Source organism: Rhinoderma darwinii, chromosome 11, assembly GCF_050947455.1.
Source record: "Rhinoderma darwinii isolate aRhiDar2 chromosome 11, aRhiDar2.hap1, whole genome shotgun sequence".
In the NCBI taxonomy this organism is placed as follows: Eukaryota; Metazoa; Chordata; class Amphibia; order Anura; family Rhinodermatidae; genus Rhinoderma; species Rhinoderma darwinii.
Genome location: NC_134697.1, coordinates 98,555,753 through 98,570,891, shown reverse-complemented (window position 1 = coordinate 98,570,891; position 15,139 = coordinate 98,555,753). Strand labels below are relative to the sequence as shown.

The 15,139-nt window shown below is 47.4% G+C and overlaps 1 protein-coding gene across 7 annotated transcripts in view; it reads left to right on the top strand.

The window, feature by feature from the left end:
• Window positions 1-575: 575 nt before the first annotated feature.
• LOC142663513 (uncharacterized) overlaps window positions 576-15,139 on the top strand; it is a 28,712-nt gene continuing 14,148 nt past the window's right edge. Inside the window, exons 1-11 of one of the 7 annotated variants that reach the window (XM_075842235.1) lie at window positions 656-726; window positions 3,636-3,725; window positions 3,815-3,925; window positions 4,226-4,293; window positions 4,385-4,460; window positions 4,566-4,651; window positions 4,810-4,921; window positions 5,163-5,260; window positions 6,550-6,658; window positions 12,548-12,701; window positions 12,874-13,656. In XM_075842235.1, the coding sequence (XP_075698350.1) occupies window positions 3,841-3,925; window positions 4,226-4,293; window positions 4,385-4,460; window positions 4,566-4,651; window positions 4,810-4,921; window positions 5,163-5,260; window positions 6,550-6,658; window positions 12,548-12,701; window positions 12,874-13,486 (1,401 nt within the window). In that variant the 5' untranslated portion in view covers window positions 656-726; window positions 3,636-3,725; window positions 3,815-3,840 and the 3' untranslated portion in view covers window positions 13,487-13,656. The other 6 variants (XM_075842233.1, XM_075842230.1, XM_075842229.1 and 3 more) reach the window with 6 other exon arrangements.

Sequence of the window (15,139 nt, the reverse complement as noted above, 5' to 3'; positions counted from 1 at the left end):
TAAGAGAAGTACAACTCCCAGCATGTCCAGGCCTCCCAGCTCTCATACAACCGATGATTATAGTAAGGGTATGTTCACACGGCGGGGGTCCGTAACGGCTGAAATTACGGGGATGTTTCAGCCTGAAAACATCCCCGTAAATTCAGCCGTACCGGCATGTGCAGGCGCTTGAACGCCGCGTCAATTACGGCCGTAATTAGCGCTGCTATTCATTGGAGTCAATGAATAACGGCTCCAATTACGCCCCAAGAAGTGACAGGTCACTTCTTCTACGCGGGCGTCTATTTACGCGCCGTCATTTGACAGCGGCGCGTAAATATACGCCTCGTGTGAACAGACAAACGTCTGCCCATTGCTTTCAATGGGCAGATGTTTGTCAGCGCTATTGAGGCGCTATTTTCAGACGTAATTCGGGGCAAAAACGCCCGATTTACGTCCGTAAATAGGCCGTGTGAACATACCCTAAGATAAAACGCTGACCACCATTTCTCCTCCATATAAAGCGGACAGTACAGGAGCCCCGCCCCCCACGTGACTGATCTCAGGACGTCACCACAGGTCCTGCAGTCAGTAGTATAAAGCGGTGAGGTGTATGGGACCTTTGTTACACTGCTAAATTCCGCCCTGTCATGTGACTGATCACATGACGGTGAGTGACGTCATCACAGGTCCTGTAACGGGTCGGCTCGGGGTCGGGTGTGTTTGCCTTGTAGTTGCTGATGTTGTGTACGTTGTATATGATGAGTTCTGTCACGTGACAGCCACGTAGAGCGGCCGCCTGAACATTATAGCAGCTGCTGCCGGTGACTTTGTTATAGCACGTACCGGTAATGTAGTTTAATAAGACGGTGTGCGGATTGCATGCGTCTCTGTTACGGTAACCCATAGACTATAATGCTGCGTGTTTATCGGATACGTGATTAACCCTCGTGACCCCAGGCTTCGGATTTTTTTATGTATATTCGGGCGATTTGCATCTTAACGTTGTCCTGTGTATTCTGGGTGGCGGGTGATGATCCTGGATCCGCCTCTCAGGGGCCGTTGCATAGCAACAGTCCAGATTGGGCTTTGTTGACAGGATTTCTCTACTTGAATCATTAGGGTTAATTCTGTGTCACTCAAACAGGCATCGAAACTTCCTGTATGATGTCATCTCGTGGACTGTTCCACAGGTGGGGGGGGGGGACGCCAACCGTTACTGCTGACCAGTAGACCGGCTCCTGTCACACACTTCTATAATGGAGATTTCTGGATCTAAACTTCTCCTCTTCGCTTATGTGGGATGATATTGGGGGAAAGTTAACCACACTGTCCTGCCTAGCAGGCAGAGGTGGTACCAGGTCTATCTGCTCCAGGTTTGGTATATATTATTACGGTGAATAGTCAGGGACCGTGCCTCCGAAGCTCCCGGTCATCTCTACAGCGAGTGATCGCGCTCTTCGGGTGGCAACATTTGTTGCCCCCCCCTTCTTTTTGGTGACGGTGGACGTCCCAGAGGTCTCTCCTCCACCTATTTTACTTTTGTAAAGGCCTTGGCACAATGTTCAGGGAGCGGTACTTGTTGAGTTAGGCCTGGTTTACACCTCCTCTTTTTTTTCTTTCCTTCCATCGGAGGTCTGCGTCTGGAGTAGTCCTGACCTCCGACATACGGTAGCAACGTATCCCACCACATAGGTATATAGTGGGATTGTTGCCTGAGCCCCCCGGGCACATCACTACTGGAAGCGCTGTCCCCGGGGAATCTCCTGACATCACTGTACGTATATGGACAGTGATGTCAGGAACTTTAATGCCGGAGTCCCCGGCCAGAGCATCGCAAGCCCTCAACGCCACTGTCCATATATTGACGGTGACGTTAGGAGCTTTAGGTTGCCGAGAATTCTTGCCAGAGCATCGGCATCTTTCTGGCTAGGAATTCTGCTCCCGGCGGAGCGCTTAAGTCACTGTCTTAATATGGACCGTGATGTCAGGGGCTTTAAACTGTGGGGTCCCCGGCCAGAGCATCTGGCCGGGGACTACGGGACTGGACGAGCCCCTGACGTCACTGTCCATATACGTTATTCAATCCTCCAGGACTCTTTTGGCCTCTGTTGGGCTAATGGAGCCCTATGGACACGTTCAGCATGTAGGTCGGGAGGTTTCTCGATGTACGTGCTAAACCCAAAGTGAATCGGGCCTAAGGGAGAGCAGGAAAAACAATCTCCTCCTGTTACGGTCATGTCTCCCCCTGTGTAGTCTTCCAGTGACCCCATGAGGGTGATACATGAACTTTTTTTTCATGCTTTTATGTTGCCGGTGCGTATCCAACCCCAGGGACTCCCAACGATCTCCTGTTACTGCGTTCAGTTAGAGGGGTTGTCCGAGCTTTTTTTATTGATGGACTATCCTTAGGATAGGTCATCAATATGAGACCGGTGGGGGTCAGACGACCTGGCACCCCCGCCTATCTGCTGCCTGAAGGGTCTTCAGTGTTAACCAGGCACAGCGCCGCACACTTCCGTAGTGGCTGCAGCTCAGTCCCTTTCACCTGAATGGGACCGGAACTACAATCCCAGGCGCAGCAGCTCCGGATGTGTATAACCCTTTGGCGGGCAAACCCTGCCTATAAACTAGGAAAAGGCCACGGCGATGAGCGCTGTGACCCCTTCAGTCAGCTGATCGGTGAGGGTCCCGAGCATCGAATCTGCACCAATCTGATATTGATGACCTCTCCTAAGGATAGGCCATCAATAAAAAATGACCGGACAATCCTTTTAAATGAGGCTAAGGTGCAGTACCAGACATGAACACCGTGATGCTCCAACGACCGCGGGGTTCTATCTGGTCAGGCCCATGGCGATCACATTTAGATGGCTTATCCTACGGAAAGGCCTTGAATGTTGTATCCGTGAAACTCTTGGCCCTTTTACACGGGCCAATAATTGGCCAAGCGAGCTGTCTCGTTGATCAGCACTCGTTTTCTTGGGCCGTGTAATAAGACCTTTAAGGGAAGAGACAGCAATCCAAGGTCCCTACTCCCTCCAATCTCACAACCTTATAAAGCAAACAAGCAAGAGCTCCACCCTCCAGTGTGGGCACCACCTATCCCACCCAAACCAGGTGTGCTAGTGATTATAGGAACACCACCACCAGCCCTTCTACTGAATGTGAGCAACATCCTGAGATCTACACCACAGCATGGGATACCGCTGTTTCACCCACTCTCAAACGTGGGGACAATCCCTTCCAATATGGAAGGTCCCCTGACGTTGAGCCCTACTAGGGGGTTTCCGCCATTTGGAAGGTCCACTCTATGGTGCTACTTGGGCGATCCATGTAACTCACAATGGAGATGGGTTTTTTAGAAGAGCTGCTCTGACTAAAGTCCTTAGCTAGGGACCCCCTTCTTTTACTTGCATATATATGGAAAGTAGTCTGTATATCGCATGCAGTCCTATATACTTATCACACACCGGAATACCTTACAATATTCAGAGATATAGAATATTTAATATTATTATTTTATAGTTTCGACTGACCCCGACTCTATTAGTCCGACTCCACAGTCATGTCGGGACTGCATTAATCCTTATGAGAACTAAAGAGCGGTGTTAGCAGTGAGTTGAGGGATCAGTGTTTCTTTTCATACACCGTAGTGAAGAAGACACCCTGTCGAGTGTGGAGCCGGACCTCCATCACTGAAGCCACCACCTCACTTACTGAATCCTGAGCTGCCGACTCGAGAGGTGAGCACTGCTGGGACATTGTACCGTAACCCCAGGGGGTAATGTGTCTGGATAATCTCTAAATCATTGTGTGTGTGTATACTGAAAAGGACACCAGGATCTGTACAAGGACGTCATGATGGAGGACCATCGGGACCGCACATCACCGGGTAAGAGGGATCTGTACAAGGACGTCATGATGGAGAACCACACACCACCGGGTAAGAGGAGACTTTATAATGTTTTAATTGGGTAACATTGACTTCATAACGGATTTGGGCGCTTGGGGTAAAGTGAGATACTGTGGAGAACCTGTTTGGTACAGTCCGTAGATCTGATCGGGTCAGAGTGACGTCACATGACCCAACTAAAGAAAAGAATACGGTAATACTCAATTAAAATATATATTGGGGGTGGGGGGATAGGTATCTAATGATAGGAAAAAAAACTAGGTGTTTCTATTTCATGTGATCGTCACATATAAGGAATGTATTTTGTCACGTCGTGTGTTTTTCCTACAGACGGATCCAGTAAAACATGTCCATCAGGTTATCCAGAGGAAAACGGCAGAGTCCCCCAGCACCATCAGGTAGACGGAGATGAATTCCCGAAACATATTATTTCATGAAGTCCTTAGACCGCAGTTCCCATCTAACCATTTTCTTGCTTTGTATGTTTAGATCGAAGGTCTGCTTGATATTAAAGTTGAAGCCATAGATGAAGAAGAGGAGAAGTATATGCGGGTCGATCAGCAGTGTAAGGAGGGGGGCTTATGGTGGTTTTAAGGGAGAACTTTTAGAGGTTTTCGTAAATTGCACCCGTCATCTGGTTATCACTTTAGTCACTGCGTACTTTCTACAGATGGACTCCGTAAGGAAAATCCACCGGATAAATGTCCCGCTCCTCTGTATTCCCAGGAAAATGATAATGTCCTACAAGATCATGGGGTAAGAGCGGAGCCCTCTTCCATATCTGAATAGAGTTTGACTAGAGCTCTTTGACCACTCCGTTATAGACGTGCTCATGTTTTGTTTTTTTTTGGTGGTTTCTTACGTTTCGTTAGACTTTTCCAACTGTCTCGTAAATTGTTTGTATGTCAAATCAGGGGGAAGATCTCACTAATGTTAAACTGGAAGTTAAATCGGAAGAAGACGAGGCCTATGTGAGGGGTGATCAGCCGTGTAAGGAGGAGGAAATCCCAAGGGACATTGGCACAGGTGAGTGAGTGTTTTCTTAAACGGAAGCACCATCTTCGAGCCACATTATATCTGTAGGCAGTTTCTCATACAATATTTAATGTTATTAGCTTAGGTCTAAGTTTGGCGATTCCCACCGCCTCTGCTCCTGGTAAAAGATCCTCTTTAACCTTTGACTGGCAAGGACGTATGTAGAACAGTTAGTCTTCCAGATAGCACTCCTCATCTGATTATCACTTCCGTTACTGTGTGTTTCCTACAGATGGATCCAGTCAGAGAAATCCACCAGAGAGATTTGCCGGTCCTCTGTATTCCCAGGATTGTCCCGAAGAAAATGATGATGTCCCACAGGATCATCAGGTAGATAGAGCTGAGCGCGCTAACGCATCTGTATTGAGGTTGAGTGGACCACTTTCGCAACTCTGTTGTCACGATGGGTGTGTGGACCCTATTGACTTTGCCTTGGTATCCTGTTTGGTCTGCTGCCGTAGCAGGATAGCAGCAGACCAAACAGGATACCAAGGCAAAGTCAATAGTTCTAATAAGGGGACCTGTGGCAATACAGACAGTAGCGATGGCAGGTTCAGATGGGACCTTGGCAGCAGGCGTGGTGAAATGCAGCAGGCGTAGTATATGACAACACGACTCCAACTCTCTACGGCACAGGAGCAAGGTAGCACGGGATACAGGTAGGATCGGGAACACTGGGAACTGGAAAACACTAAGACCATTTACAAAGACAGACCAGGGTAACACAACAAAGATCAGTCAATGAGGGAAAGGGCAGGGCCCTTCTTATAGTCCAGGGTGATCATGGGAGCAATCAGTCAATCTAAAACATTTGTGTGCTCTGGCCCATTAAGGCCCGGAATGAGCTTGAGCACGCACCCTAGTGGTCACTGCAGGACAGGACGTCCGCATGTGCTGACATCTCTGCGGAGGAAGACGTCTGCAAGATGATGAGTCTGCCAACGCGGACGCTACATCGGTCATAGATGTTTCTTTTGTTTCTTATGTGATCCGTTAGTCTACGTTCACACGTAGCGGAAATGCTCCAAATTTTCCAAACAGAATTGTGGACGGAAAATACAGAACGGAAGACCGTAGCAGAAAAGTGGAATAGATTTGAACAAATCTCACCAATGCTGCTTTTTAAAATCCGCAGGATGTCCATTCCTGTTGTGGAATGAGCACAAATTTATTGCGAATTTTCCCCATTTCCAACATAAATTAATCGTTGCAAATTTTGCTGTGGTTTACTCTCGGAGCAGCAGCAATATCCACAAGTCAAGATAGTTTCAAAAACAAAACAAAAAAAAACGATACTTCCCTCCGTCTCTGCGCACCCCGCCTCCAGCGATGGCTTGTTGACACGTGTCCGCTGCAGTGTATCTTGTCACGTGACGACACGTCATTTTTGGAGGCATATACCAAGGGAAGCGTTACCAGGGGAGTGCCAGGGGAGCGGAGTATGCTGAGTTTATATTAATAAAAGAGACACCGTGCCGAAAAATCCGCACTAAAGTCTGCACGATTTGGTGCGGATTTCCCTGTGGCTGTTACCGGAAATTCTCTACTGCGAATTCGATGTGTGGATGTTTCCTTAGACTTCTACAACTGTGTTGTAAATTTTACATATGTCAAATCAGGGTGAAGATCTCACAACTGTTAAACTGGAAGTTAAATCGGAAGACGAGACCTGTATATGGAGTGATCAGCCGTGTAAGGAGGAGGAAATCCCGAAAGATGTTGGCACAGGTGAGTGAGAACCAGGTGAACGGCGTTTTCCTAAACCGAAGCTCCACCTTCGCGCCATATTAAACATTGTGTTCGAGAACTTCATAAATCTGTTTTATGATATAGAAACTTATTATGTTACATTTTTACCAATACACAAAAATAAATATTTTCCAGAATGAGCCGTAATTCCGGTACTACCCACACTTTCCGCGATGACCCATCCTGAGGACAGGCCATCAATATTATAGTACTGGAAAACACCTTTCATTTTGCATTTCGGAAGTAAATGAACAACAACAAAAAATAATTCTTATAGTTCGGATAATTTTCTGCTCTGCCATAGTATTATATTGTAACTGCATCCTGAGGACGCAGATACAATTGAATGTCAGTCGCCGGAACAAGTCCGGGACAGTAATTTGCTGGGATTGTCTCTGTAAAATTGTTTAGGATTGATACCTAATTCCAGCACTTCCCCAGAATCCTGTTCAATCGTCAGTTTGTCAACTCCCTTTTAATTTTAAGCCAATTTCTCAGACCTTCGTAAAAACAAAAATGTTCCTTTTCGCATTACTCCATTCCTTAAAGGGGTTGTCTAGGCACGGAGAGGTTTTTCATACCGATGACTTATCCAGGGGATCCGTTAGTCCAACACTCGGAACCCGCACGGATCAGCAGTTCTGGCCGCCTCCGGCACCGTAAGTTATGCTGTGGTCAGTGCCGGAAGCTGAAGGTTTCGACTACTGTATAACGGCTGTGCTGAAGTACTGCAGTTCTGCTCCTATTCAGGTGAATAGACATGGGGCTGCAGTAACCCAGCACAACCGCTATACAGTGTACGGACCCATCTACTGAACACTGCATAACTCTCGGTGCTGGAGGCAGCCAAAGCAGCTGATCGGTGCGGGGTCCGGCTGTATGAAAAGCCGCCCGTGGGGTTTCCCCACTCTTAGAAGTAATGGTATATTGCTAGGATGTTCCATCACTTGTTGAGCGGTGGGGATCCTGGCAGTCCGATCCTTGCACAGCAGCGCTCTTCGCCACCTGCACAGTAAATAGCTGGTAGTGCCGAAGTGCAGGGAAACTGGATCGGACCTCTACTGATCAGAATGTTATGGTATTTCCTAGCGATATGACATGCTATGATGGGAACACCCTTTAAGTAGAAGTAATTTCAGCAGATATCCAAAAAAAGGGTATTTACCCTTTCACCTATAACCGCACCCCTGGAGAGACATCCCATCCGCTGGACAGGAAACCGGAGGATATAAAAAGGGACGCACCTCTCCACACACCCAGTCAGTTTTCCTGTCCTCCGGATGGAAGGATTGTCCTGAGGAAAAACTCTTCTCCCGGGATTGCAGACCCCCTAGCAAGGTGTTACCTTATTTTCACTAGGGGAGCTCTGGAAGGTGTAAGTCTCCTTTGGATGGAGCAACCTTGAGCCTGGTACAGGCTCCTCTCCCGGTCCATCACCTCCCTCCTTGGAGGTGGTTTAAGGTCCACACGGTGGTCCTTTCTGGCGGGGAGCGGTTTGCCGGGGTCATGTCCAGCTCTCTGGCTGGACGATGCCCAGCGTTGGCAGCTTCCGGCGCATTCACTGGAGACTTCCGGTTGCCACGACGCGTCACTTCCGGCGGGGTGATGCGTCCAACACTCCAGGAGGCGGTGGTTCTGGTGACGCATGTGGAGAGGAGGCGCTCCAGTGTCCAGAGCTGAGGGCCTCCCAGCCAATCCAAGGCCTATTTAGGTCTGAACAGCAGGAGCTTCAGTCTCCAGTCATCTTCCTCCATTATGGAAACGGCAGTAAAAGCATCAGGGCGCACTGACCGCTCGGACACCACCAAATCCTCCAGTCCGGTACTTGAGGAAGGCAGCAGTGACGAGACTATGGGGTAAGATAAAAAAAACCCTCTTCCTTACTAAATACTGTTCTCCTTTCCTTTGTACATATGTTTAGGCCACGGATTGTCCTAGGTAAGAACAGGATAAGGCCCACAACAAGGAATGTGCTGTGTGTAAAAATAAACTAGCATCATCCTATAATAAAAGGCTCTGTCAGAAATGTTTAGATAACATTATCTCGTAGGAGTCTACAAACTTAGCCACAATTATCAAAGATATTGTGAGGGCTGAAGTTAGAAACTCCCTAAAGTCCCTTAAAAGGAAGAAAGATTTACCTTTTGCCTCTTGTAGCCGGATAGATTCTGATTCCTCAGCTGAGGAGGATTCTCAACTAGGAGAAGAAGTGGAGTACAGCTCCTTAGATTTCTCAGGTGAAGACGAGGGAGGGAGGAAATTGTTCCCAACAGAAGACATCAACCTACTCCTCAAGACGTTAAGGGCTACTATGAACATTGATGATCCTAAGGAACCTCGGTCTGTCCAGGACCTAATGTTCCAAGGCCTAGGAACTAAAAAGAATAAAACCTTTCCCTTCCATAGGAACATAACCAGCCTCATTTAAAGAGAATGGAAAAATACTGATAGGAAAGCAGGTATTCCCAAATTCCTCAAAAGGAAGTATCCCTTTGAGGACGAGGTATGTAAAGACTGGGATAACACCCCTAGACTCGATGCCCCAGTGGCTAAAATTTCAAGGAAACACTCCCTTCCCTTTGAAGATCTAGGCTCCTTGTCTGACCCTATGGATAGAAAGGCTGACTTCTATCTAAAAAGGACCTGGGAAGCTTCTACAGGGGCCTTTAAACCCGGCATTGCAGCCACCTGCATGGCCAGATCTCAGAAAATTTGGCTCACACAATTAGAGCTTCATCTGAAAGACAAGACCTCTAGGGATCAAATCTTATCCTCCCTTCCAACACTTTCCAAGGCCGCAGATTTCTTGGCAGACACCTCAGTAGACTCTGTACGCCTTTCCGCCAGATCAGCAGCCCTGTCAAATTCCGCTAGACGAGTTATCTGGCTGAAAACCTGGAAAGGAGACACTGGATCCAAAGGGAAGCTGTGCGCTATTCCCTGCTCTAGAGGTTATCTTTTTGGGCCCCCGCTTGACGACCTACTAGAAAAAGCGTCAGATAGCAAGAAGGGGTTCCCTACACAGGCAAGGCCAACAAAAGATTCCTTTCGTCCTAAAAGGCCTAATAACAAAAGACCTAACCCTAGGGGACAGGACTTTAGATCCTCAAGATTTACAAGGAAGAATAAGGCCTTTCTCTTCAGGCCCCAGAACGACCCTAAAAATAGAGACCGAAAATGACGCCAAAGGGTCGATGGTGTGGGCGGTGTCGTCTTTCCCTTTTTTTTCAAGGCTTGGCAGAAAATATCAGCGAATCATAAAGACAGGGTACGTGCTAGAGTTCAGGTCTCTTCCCCAGACAGATTTTTTCCCACAAGGTTTTTAAGGGACCCAGAGCAGCAGAAAGTCCTAGAATTAGAAGTCCTGTCACTCATAAAAAAAGGAGTCCTAATTCAGGTTCCAAGCATAGAGACAGGTCAGGGCTTTTATTCCCCTCTCTTCCTCGTGAGCAAACCAGGAGGAAAACACAGGGTCATTATAAACCAACAAAGATTAAATCTTTATCTGACCTACAAAAAATTCTGCATGGAGAACATCGCATCAACTATAAATCTCCTCTCCAGGGATTGTGTGATGGCCTCCATAGACCTGGAGGGCGCCTACTATCACGTACCCATATGTCTTCATCATCAAAGATACCTAATGGTAGCAGTGACCCTCAATGCGTCTTTACTTCACCTACAATAGAGCCCTCCCCTTCGGCATCTCACAAGCTCCAAGGGTATTCTTGAAACTGATAGTGGAAATGACCTCTTACATCAGGACGAACGACATCCTCCTGATCCTGTACCTGGACGATTTTCTGTTGGTCGCAAAAACATCTCAAACCTTGACCCTACAAATACAAATAGTTTGTGCTATACTAACAAGGTTAGGGTGGAGCATAAATGTTAAAAACTCAAATTTAATCCCATCCAACAGATGTGTATGCCTAGGAATTCTGCTACTCTCCTCCAAGCAGATGTCCTTCCTTCCAGAAGACAAAATCAGTCCCCTGATAGACAGGATATCAGAGATCTACCTAGGCCATAGGACCTCTTTCAGGAAAGCTATGTCAGCCCTGGGCCTCATGACGTCATGCATCCCAGCTGTACTATGGGCTCACTTCAGATCCAGGGCCCTAGAGTGGAACATTTTAAATCAGTGGGACAGGAGCGGTCTCTCCCTGGACCAACCCCTACACATCTCATCCGCAGCCAGGCTGTTTCTCAGATGGTGGTGGAACAGGGAGAACCTCATGCAGAATATTCCATGGAAGATTATCCTCAAATGGGGGACCCCATGAATAGATCTATTTGCATCCAGGGAAAACAGAAAGACCCAAAGATTCTTCTCCCTAGACCCCTCAGAACACCCAACCGCAATAGATGCATTCTCCCAGTGTTGGAGTCGAGAGGGGCTATACGCCCCCCCCCCCCCCCACTGGACCTTAACCCAAGAGTAATAATAAAGGTCAGAGAAGACAGGCCCAGTATGATACTAATAGCCCCCTTCTGGCCAAAGAGACCATGGCTCACGTGGTTGAGGAAAATGTCTTCAGACCAACCATGGGTTCTCCCGAACATGTCAGGACCCAGTAATACACCCCGACATTCAGAAACTCCATCTGACAGCCTGGAAACTGAGAGGATAATCCTTAAGCAAAGAGGATTCTCAGAATCTGTAATCTCCACCCTACTAGACAGTAGGAAACCGGTTACCTCAAAAATATATCTGAGGGCCTGGGAAGCATTCTTGAATTTTGCAGTCATAGATGGTAATCCTTTAACCAGACCAGATATTCCCTTTAATATTGTATTTTCTCCAGGCAGGATTAAATAAAAACCTTAGGCCTAGTACATTAAAGGTTCAGATTTCTGCTTTTTAAGTTCCTTTTTTAATTCCAAATTAGCAGAACACCCCTGGATTAAGAGATTCCTAACCGCCGCCTGCAGACTTAAACCCCAGATAAGATCCCCAGTTCCTCCCTGGGACTTAAACATCGTTCTCCAGGCCATGATAAATCCACCATTTGAACCAATAGACTCTATCTCCACAAAAATGCTAACACTCAAAATGACGTTCTTGTTAGCCATTACATCAGCCCGTAGAGTGAGTGAGATTCAGGCCCTTTCTGCCTTTCCTCCACATACCCTACTGCTGGATGATAGTCATCCTAAAAACCTTACCAGGATTTCTTCCTAAAGTGGTCTCTCCCTTTCATTTAGACCAAGAGATTGTTCTTCCCTCCTTTTTGCGATTTTCCCCAAAAAATCAGAGGGAACAACAGTTTAACTGCCTAGACGAAGGCCCCATGCACACGAACGTAAAAACGGCCGTAACAGGCTCATAGACTTCTATTGGCCATTGGAACCTTCCCGTTTGCTTACGGGAAAAATATGGAACATGTCCTATTTCAGGCCGTAATTACGGCACGGGCAGGACCATAGAAGTCTATGGGGCCCCCGTAATTACGGGTGGCTACGTGTGCGCACCCGTAATTACGGAAGCGTTGCTAGGTGACGTCAGGAGATTGCCCTGTCTGCAGGCCACAGCCTCCATTTCTTAGCAGAGAGGCTGAAGAGAATCAGATCAAAAAATGGCACTCACGAAACTGCAGGTGGAGAGCCTCATTTTATTTGTTGAAGACTACCCAGTGATATGGGACAAACGCCTGGAGGAGTACAGACACTGTGGCTAAGGAACAAGCCTGGAACGAGGTGGTTAAGTCCCCCCACCCGGAGGAATGGGAGGCGGCGACGGTGAGAGAGCGCTGCAAACTAGGTAAGTTGCCACCCCCTCCCCCCCAAATGTTATTGCAATCACCCTTTTTGTTTTAAAATTAAAATGTATACTAAAATCCTGGTGTGTTTTTTTTCCTCACACAGTGGCCAATGCTAAGTCGCGATGGAGCACCTGCCCCGACCAGTTCCAGCGTGAGATGGTGTCCAAAGGCCACAGCGGGGAAGGACAGATGAAGAAAAGGCCATACATCTACACCCAGCAACTGCCGTTCTTGAAAGCGGTGATGGACATTGTGCCGTAAGTTTACAATTATGTCACCTGCTAGTGTGTTTAATTTAAACGCATGGGGATATGTTGTGTGACGTCGCATAGCTCTATCCGTTTTTTTTTTTTATCTCCTTTAAAAAAGCTTTAATAATTTTTTAGCTACCTATATTACACTGATTCAATACTTTTATTTTAAACCTAGAACTAGCGATAATCTTCGGGAAGTTAACTCTGACGCTACGTTGGTGGAGTCTCCGTCAGGGACCAAGAATCCCCCCTTAGAGGAAAGTACGCCTGTGCTGGAGGATAGGACATCGCCCCCACCACCACGTCGTCGTCGTAACAGAAAACGACAAGAAGGGTATAGACTTTCGTCCATAGATGCTCATGTGCTGGCCCATCTCCAGCAAAGAGCGGAGGACAGTTTGGAGAACGTGTTTGGGAAAACAGTGGCTCAACATCTGAAACGGATGCCGTCTGAAAGGCAACTTCGATGCCAATCGGCAATCCTTGGAGTCCTGGACACATTCATGAACAATCCTGCTCCGATGGAACTCTGCAATGCAATAGAGTTTCATCGGAACAGGCATGTCATGCCATTATCCCCTATCACCACTCCAACCCCACCGCCGCCGTGTGCCTCCGCCTATCGTGGATATGTGCCCTCACAGCCTCAATTAAGCCAGGATCGGCCCACGTTCAGTGCCCCCGGCCAATTTCCTGGTGGCCAATACACGTATCAGCAAGTGCAGGGAGGGGAACTGCAAGTTGCTAATGTGGCGGGGCCTTCTACTGAGGACTTTGTCAGTTTGTAGTTTTTATTTTTTGGTTATCGGACGGTTTTTGTTTTTCTTAAATTTGTGGATTTTTTTTACTAAAAATTTTTTGCACCAAAATACTTTGCGTTTGTTTTTTTTTTTGCTTATGAGGTGCAGTACTTTTCACATGTATGGTAACGAACGTTGTAGATTTCCACATTACACTTCATATTGGTCTGGATTTTCTTTTTAACCAACAACCTAAATTATCATTTTCATTGTGTTCACTTTTTCAATAAATAAAAATGCGAACATATCATAATTGTAATAAGGTATTGGTATGTATTTCTGTACACAATACCTTTTACCATTAACATACAATGATATTGTGGCAGAAATACACAAGCTCGCAACCCACGTCAAGGGTCCTCATTGGCTTGCAAGTCCCTAACTAATAACTCCAACCAGGATCAACTAACTAAAATAAACAGTCCTGAACCAATTAAAAAATGAAAACTTTCCATATCCAACTATTTTCTGCTGTGGATTACATCTATCTGCCAAGGGACCGCCCCAGCAGAGGACACACAGTAGTCCGCATAGAATTTCCACGTCAACAGTCCTGCTGCTCCAGGTCTTCCATGCAGGGTGTTGTCCACAGGGACGAAAGAATTTGCAGGTACATCGTCCAGGTCAATGTCTAGCGCTGACTTGTGAATCCTGCAAAAATTGTGCAGAATGACGCTGGCTTGGATAACCAGCATCACATTCTGGGGATCCAATTGAAGGGGGCTCTGGAATAAACGCCAATTGTTGCTCAGGATCCCAAAGGCACATTCCACATACTGTCTCGCACGGGTGAGCCGGTAATTAAAAATTGTGCCTCCGGTCATAAAGATCACGGCGGAGGAATGGCCGCAACACATGGGGTGATAGGCCAAAACCTTCATCTGCCACGAAGACGAATGGCGCTGGTGGTCCTGAAGATCCAGGTAGTTGGCTTGGTTCAGGAAGGGCAAGCTGGTTGGAGAGAAGACGTTCACCCATTCGGGAAGCCCTGAAGATGCCAGCATCCATAGGCCCCTATATCAACAATCACAAACCGGTAGTCGCTGTCAGCCAAGGCCAACAGCACCACCAAGAAAAACTGTTTGTAATTGTAATATAGGGACCCAGAGTGAGGCGGCTTCTTCACATGAATGTGTTTCCCATCCAATGCTCCCACACAGTTGGGAAACTGTGCAGATTGGTAGAAGCCCTCAGCAATCCGTAGCCAATCTTCTGCCTTGGGCTGTGGCATCACCGACGCTCTTAGACGCTGACAGATGACTTCGCAGGTCAGACGGACGATCTGTGAAATTGTTGAGCAACCCAGCGAAAACTCAAAATGCAGGGATGCAAATGAGTTACCGATTGCCAGGAATCTGAAGAAAACCCCCAAAAAATGAGTACTGCTGGAACAGGGTGACAGGACATCCGTTTCACACAGGGGACAACTACGGTTATGGAGGACATGACGGGAATGGGCACAGGGGACAAGTACGGTTCTGCTAACTGTCGCAGGGCATGGCAGGAATGGGCACAGGGGACATTATGCGTTTTACCTGAGGGTGGCGATGAGCCTTTCCTCCGGAGAGATGCACCGTCGCATGTTGGTGTCCAGTAAGGTGATTCCAGGACGGAGGTCCGACAACAGACGGTCAAAGCTGG